This window comes from Anopheles darlingi, chromosome 3 (genome assembly GCF_943734745.1).
Source record: "Anopheles darlingi chromosome 3, idAnoDarlMG_H_01, whole genome shotgun sequence".
NCBI lineage: Eukaryota > Metazoa > Arthropoda > Insecta > Diptera > Culicidae > Anopheles > Anopheles darlingi.
In genome coordinates, this window is record NC_064875.1 from 58,359,542 (window position 1) to 58,367,041 (window position 7,500).

Below are 7,500 nucleotides of genomic sequence, written 5' to 3' on the forward strand. Positions count from 1 at the left end.
GTTTCAACAAAACCATCCTAAGAGAACTTTAAACTGTGAAACCCTCTCCACCGGGACCACAGAATCAAGGTGTCTGTTTGGCATAGCCACAACCAAACACCATCTGCCAGCGCAGCCTCTACAAGAGCTTGCTTGTGGTTGGCGAGAAGAAATGCCAAAAATGAGTCACAAGACGCCCGGGAATCCTTTTTGCTTCGCAAAAGAGCGTTTCGCTTCGATTGTCGAGTGTTTCCTTTCAACGAACGCAACAACGCTCTCCTCCTCTTCATCATCGATCCGCATCGAGATGCTCGGTACATCTGGCTTGTTAAAAGATTTACAACTTTGCGAATGACACTCGAACCTATTACTGGAGGCTATGTCGTTGCTGCCGACGCGGCCGCCGCCGCCGCGCTGTCTCGATGATGATGAGTTTTTAACTCTTTTACATCGCTCGTTGGCCCTTTCCGTTGTCCCGCGCCACGGCACCGCCGGTCGATGGCGACAAAACGATGTCGATGGAAGTTAATGTTACAGAATGTCGAGCGAAATGTTTATTTAAGTATTGCCTTCCTGTCGTCAGCGTGGAACCCCGTTGCCCCTGTGGACACCCGGTGAGTTCCGGAGTCGGAGATCCTGGATGTCTCGCCAGCACCGGTCCTCCACAGCTGCGCGCTCCGTACCGCGTGTCATCGCAAGAAGGTTTCCGTTTTTCGGGACCAAAACCCTTTAGGTGACGACGACGACGACGACGAAGACGGGACCGATGATGATACCGGCGAACCCGTTTCTCTTGACACTCCCGGCACGCGAGTTCGGGAAAGAAATTTGAAGAAATATTACACAAAATATGCCGCGCCACACGCCGCGCCCAAGTATCTGGGGCACGAGACTAAAATTAAAGTGTCGATCGTCGTGTGCCACAACACCAGCGTTGCGGCCACATGGGCGACGGCGGGCAGCATAATTCATGCGCACGATCGCTACATAATTACGTCTGTAGCCACTGTCAACACCCCCCCAACCGAGCAGGAACCGGGCAGGGAGATAAATTATCCTGTCGCACGCCTTTGATGGTAGCTGTGGTGCGAGGTGTTAAACATTTCCTCATTTGTCCCCCGGAACCGAGACATGATGGCATTCAAAGTTTCAAAGTCACCAGCCAACCGGTGGTGCTGGTGCTTTCCAGGAAATTTCGGGAACTGAAAGTTCCCTACTCTAGCTCTACACCAGATCCGGTTCTGGATCGAGGGATGGGAGCGGGTGAACCATTTTCCAACAAATGGCACGGATTCATAATTAACACGACCGATGAATAGTAAATGGTGTGCGAAATGAGTAGACAAGTGAAAGGGCGCCCGCTATACCTAAGCACCACCTCGGTTATGTTGGCGGCCGGAAATGGTTCACACCGAGACAGGTTTTTTTCGGGTCTTACCGGTCGGTCTGTCGGTCGGTCGGTCGGTGGCTTACTTCCGCGCACCACATTCCTGTGTGTGTGTGTGTGTGTACTCCTTTCTCCGGGTGATAACACGTGGCGGGGTGTGAATGGTGGCTTCGGCTGCATACCTCACGTGCACCACACGTAGGAGAGAGTGGTGAAGTGGGGTCAGTAAGTGTGATAAATATTGCGGACCTCATTAGCAACCCTTTTGTTTCCATTACACACGAGTACCAGAAGCGCCCAGGACTGAACATTCCTTGCCCCTGTGTCCGATGACGTAATGTGTTCGCGTCTTTTGGATCAATTCTTGAATGTCTGCCATGTGTCTGCCAGGAGCCGTGAGACAGTAATTGCTGATGCGAGGCAGCTCCTCAGCTAAAACAGTCCAGGTCAGGTCTGTTTGGTACGATAATTGGTAAAGTTATAAACAACTGTTTGTAACGCTGCAATGACATCTACAATAAACGCAGCAGCATATTGCGTCTTGTGTAAGTTCATCAGAAGTATCGAGACAGACTCTGCGCGTCGTCAACAATACTTCTTACCATTCAACAAACATTTACCCAGAAAGAAAGTGAAAGAACTTTTGCGATGGTTTACTACTTCTGATTAAAAACTACTTAAGCGACAAAGACAGGCAGGACGATAAGCTATTCCTCTACGTAGCTGGCTCCACGGTGAAACTCGTCGGCGAATTTAATTCCATCACCGTCACCGCCACCCGGGGAGAAGATTAGTTGTTTGCAAAAACTTACCTCCGCAAAACCTTATGACAAACAGCCGCCCTTTTGCTTGTGCGGCTTGTTGCTTGCTTCTAGCTGTACGGAGCTAAAGCGCTTTACGGAGCAAGTGCATCGTTTTGTAGTCTGTCTTTAAACTGGATTCCCTTCCCCTGCCTAATCTGACATCCACGGTATCGCACGGAATCTGTGCTGCAACCCTCGTGCGTGGTCCCTCGGCCCTAGTAGCTCTGGCGCGACAGCCAACGTATGGTTTCTGCCCCTCGTTAGTTTCCCTGCCAAGGGAGGGAACGACCTGGAACGATGAAAGCGACGAGGGGTAACCTCCTTTCACCGCGATGATGATGGTTGACGTGGCTACCGGGCGAACCGAAGCCGAGGAAGAAGCTGTGCATGTCTTTTGTTACGCTGATGCGATTAGCATAAAAATGGTCACTGGTATGTGCATGCATAATTAGGGATTCACTGAACGAAACCGGCGAACCTTTTGCCTTTACCGAGGCTCCTCATAAACCACGCAATGTCGTCCTTCCTAACCACGTGGTCGCTAGGTCGCTATCATCACGGTGACGGTACCGTCGCCCATCGCGAGAAGGCGAGATCATTGTTTATGATCGATTAGTTCCGGCACTGACACCCCATGCGATTGAACACACACCCCCCCCTGCGGTGCGTTGCAACAACGCTAGACGCACAAAGACTAATCGGATAAATCCATCAAACAGACACCACCTAGCCAACACAACCCAAGAACTGTTTGGCGCGCGTCAGGTGGTAGCAATGTGGCCAAAGTGCAACCCCGTAAATCCGTTCGTTTCAATAGCACGGCACGGCCAGCAGGTCGGTCCAGTATGTCACCATTCCTGTCCTGTCCTGTCCTGCCGTGGACCTTTCACCACCACCCGCTGCTACGTTGGCGCGGATTAAACTCATCGCGCCATCTGACTGGCCGACGTGGCCTCATAACCCTTCAGGTCACTCGCGGTATCAGCAGATCCGGCTTTTGTTAGCCACTTTTGTGTTGTCCGGATCTGGTCTGCGCTGTACCCTGTGGTGTAGTGTAATTTTGGCATTTGGAAATGGAATTTTTGTAAAGCAAATATTCCAACTATTTATCCAGTACGTACAGTATGTGCATTCTTTGCCCTCTGCTTTCGAACAATGAGCACTCCAGTTATTGTTTAGCTGAATAGATCAGTTTGTTAATGAAATTCATTAAATTACAAACTATTTAATTAATCTCGTTCAACCACGCAGCTTATTTGCGCGATAAAATTACACAAAAGACTTCAGCTCCACTTCAGGTGATTCTCGATTATACATTATTAAACCATTATCCTTCACTCGTCCTGTGTCGCTTTTTACAAGTGTCGGTACTCAATCCAACCATACATCCTGATCGGCCACTGCTGCAACACTGTAAACGATGGCTGCAGTCCATTGAAGTGCCTGGACGACGTCGATAATGAGTGTTCAGTAACAGGAAATGTTATCGACATGTACAGACGGATCCATCGGACGGGCACTTCCAGGCAACACTGTTGCGCCCCGTTTTTATTCTCCCATGGGGACACAGAAAAAGGAGGGGGAGAGGGACTTCATGAGCCTTGAGCCTCTTTCTCTCTCTCGAGAGAGAGAGATACTGTATGGTGGCTTCGTATCCGATTGAAACACGTCAACACCAGCACCGTACCGTTCTCACATTACGATGACCCGGTGCTGAGTGCAATTTTAAAACAAATAACTTTATCCGGAGCCCAGTGACGGACGGAAGTGCGTGGAAAGCCCTCTCCAAATGGAAATTGGTCATTCGGCCGGTCAGGTCGAACGGATCGCACACAGGTGCACCGAACGGTAAATGTGCATCTCTCGACCATCGTCACCGAGGTCCTGTTTCGCTTCTTTGATGTTGGCAAATGGCCACTCTGGTTATAACAGCAGGAACAGCAGCAGCAGCAGCAGCAGCAAGTGCTCGATCCATGGGGTAATGCTTTTGATTAAAATTAAATTTCTCCTCCCAGCAACAACAACAACAGCCCTGGCTACCTTTTTGAAGGAGCTAGTCCAGGTCATGCAATAGCGAGAAGAACGAAAGGACCTTCGACTCATCGAGCCAACGAGCGGTAACATCGGGAGTCGAATAATTTGGCGAATTTACATAAAACTCCTATAACACCCCCGCGCGCCTTGGTCTGGCGCGCGTGAAATCGCAAGGCATTCGCTTCTTTCTCTATCGGATCCCTCAAGATCCTTACGGCGGCGGCGACGACGACGACGACGTCGGTGACGACTTCTCTGCCGGACGATTTCCCTCCAAACAAAAGGGACCAAAAGCCAAAACTAGTGCCCGATTAGTGCCCGATTGGTGCCACACACATACACACTGTGTGGCCGTTCGTTCCTCTGGTGTTGTTGGTTTGGGTGGGTTTTTTGGGGTGGTTGTTTGATCCGCACCGAGGGCACCGCGTGCGGCGTTCCGTGTGCGTCGCATGTTTGCGTCGAGCAAATAGAGTAGAGCCCTCGGTCCAACCCTACCGCTACTACCACACCGGCACCGTCACCGGGGCCTTGTTATGTTGCGTTTTTCCATTCGATTGCGTCACGATTGCTCTTGTTTGTCGATATTGTCGGCCTAGTGGAGGGCGGGCGCCCTCCTGCAACCAAGCCACCGAGCAGCATACGCAATCTAACCTGCTTTCTCTCTTTCCCTCTGTCTCATCTGCTACAGTTCCCATGGAAATGAAGTGCAATGTGATGGTCGCGGAAGCACGGAGTGCTGGTGGTGGTGGTCGTCAGGAAGAGGAGCAGGCATTGACGAGCGAACCCGGTGCAAACATCATGGCCATCACCTCGACGCCGAGCAACGAACGGACTAACAACATGGCCACAACGGGCACTATTACTAGTTGTAGTGCTAAAACACCAATTACGACGAGCACGGCATCGTCCCACCACCAACATCAACAACAACAACAACAACACATGACCCAGCAACAACAGCAGCAGCAGCAGCTTCCACAGTTAGCACCACCACCACCACTACCACCATCGTCCGGATCATCACCGGCGGATGGCAGGATAATGCTGGTGGAACGGAATGGAGCGGAAAACGACGCTAATGGTGCGAACGGTGTGCCGACGACCGGCGGACCGGTGGCGGATGGGTTGGTCAGCCTGCTCGCCGGTAGCTCGCTGTGCGGTCAGTGCTGCAGCCCGATCTGTGATCGCTACATCATGAAGGTGGTCGACAGTACCTACCACGAACGGTGCCTCCAGTGTACCTCCTGCTCGATCCGCCTAATGCACTCGTGCTTTATGCGTGATGGTAAGCTGTACTGTCGCTTCGATTACGAGAGGTAAGTGGTACGGACTGGCTGGCTGGTGGAGGCTGGTGGAGGCTGGTGACCAACATGTTCTGGTGAATTTGATTGTTGTCGCCCGGATCCCTGGGTGGTGCGACGTTTCCGATTATGAGATTGTAAAGTGTACCTTCTACCTCCACACGCGCTTTTGGGCTTCAAACCGTTTGGGCTGGATACGGACAAACAGCACACCGAATGGCTGACCACACAAAGAACCACCATCCGGTTGTGTTTTGTGTTGTAAGGTTACGTTGTTTCCTGTTCCTCTAGGTCGCAGTGATCAATAAAGTTCAAACATTTAGAATAAGCATTCAAGAAATGACATGTAGTTGAGTTTATCTTCCAGTTTGAAATCTACGGTTAGCCATGGACACTGCGTAGTAACAATCAATTCTATCTCAATATACGATGCTCCAAGACAGTACATTGCTGGGTAGTACATTTAACTGATACGAGTACAATGAAAGTTCAACCGTTGTTGTGATACATAAAATGTTAATTGGAACATTTTTTTGTTTTGTTCTACAGTGATGTATGTACACTTATGCATCAAGTAGATGCTTTGCTCAAGCATGTTAAGTGCCAATACGTTACATGTACCGGGTAGTAACCTCCAGCAATATCGAATATGTTCAGAATTCATTTGGTAATGGCTCCATGGCATGCTCTGGCGCCAAAGAACAGACAGCCAGACAGGCAAAACAAACAACAACCAAAAATGGAGAAAGCGATCATTCACGTTCCGCGAATCGTACTGCTACAAGTGACGTAAGTAATTGGTTTGAACTCCCTGGCCTGGCGCTGGATCAATAAATTCTGAGCTCGCCTCCCCACGTTTTATTGGCGGCCATTTTGTGGCAGCAAAAAAGATGTGCGCATCACGAGATTCGCTCGACGGCGACGAACGAGCATCACGCTTTCCGGCAAATAACAGTCACTTCCGTTTGATGAATGGACGCATTTCTGTCTTTTGCTTGTGCTTGTGTTGGGCTGGTATAGGACCTGTCTCCAAACACCCCGCCCCCCCCCCCGGACCCTACCCTACTTGAGTACACTCTCTGTCTGTTCTAATCCATCCCCCGGTAACGGCTACACTCGCACTCCACCCGCGGGATGGTTGGTTTTATCTTTTTATTTTCCCTTTTGCCACAATTCCTTCGCTTTGTTTTCGCTGGATTCATTTCGAATCCATAAAAATGTCTTCATCCTCGCGAAGGAGAGACGTCGGTCTGCTCTGCTTTGACGCGCGATTCTCTTTAGAGTTCCAGCTTCAGAAGGCGAACATCACCGAACATCCGCCATGGTATGCGGCACCATTCGCCATCCCGGAGGTGCCTCCTCTTTTCGCCAAGAACAAACAAATAAATTTGAAGATTTTATTGTTATACTTGATCCGGTTCCGCCTCACCGTTCCAACGTCAGGGCCATGCAACCATGGACCATGTAGATGCCATCCTATACAATCTTGGTCGAAGTTCGCTGGAACGACACCGACGAACTGTCGTTTACTGCGTCCCCCGCCCCATCCCTAGCCACCCGTTACCGGAGCAGATGGGCGGCGTGTTCGAAAGGCGAAGATTTCGAATAAAGAAAGGCAAATACGGAGATACCGACACGGCACGACACGATACTCCATTTTATTATTGTTTTCGTCCCCGGGAACGAATGTTGTCCTTGCCAACGAGTCACCCCAGCTCCCCACCACCCAAAAGGTACCGGTAGATAGGTGAGCCCATGCCCATACGCCTCACGCAACTGCCGCACACCGGGTACCGTACAAATCCTCATCGAGAGGATCAAAACCCCACTTCCAGGCAGTGGTGCTGGGTGGTGACGAGATGTTTGCTCTGTCCGTCGTCCTAATGCTTCTTCCTTCCCTTCGGAATTCACCAGCCGCTTTATCAGCATTTTGGTTAAATTTTGCAAACGTCGACGCGCCATTCCACGGCAGCTTGCGATGCGAGACATAGAATTC

General features: G+C 50.5%; 1 protein-coding gene across 1 annotated transcript in view; it reads left to right on the forward strand.

Annotated features, from left to right (window-relative positions):
• The window catches only part of LOC125955659 (uncharacterized), a 41,989-nt gene that overhangs the window by 766 nt on the left and 33,723 nt on the right, over positions 1–7,500 (forward strand). The window contains exons 2-3 of the mRNA XM_049686798.1: positions 4,892–5,103; positions 5,152–5,519. Coding sequence (XP_049542755.1) covers positions 4,892–5,103; positions 5,152–5,519 — 580 coding nt within the window. The remainder of the gene's footprint in view (positions 1–4,891; positions 5,104–5,151; positions 5,520–7,500) is intronic.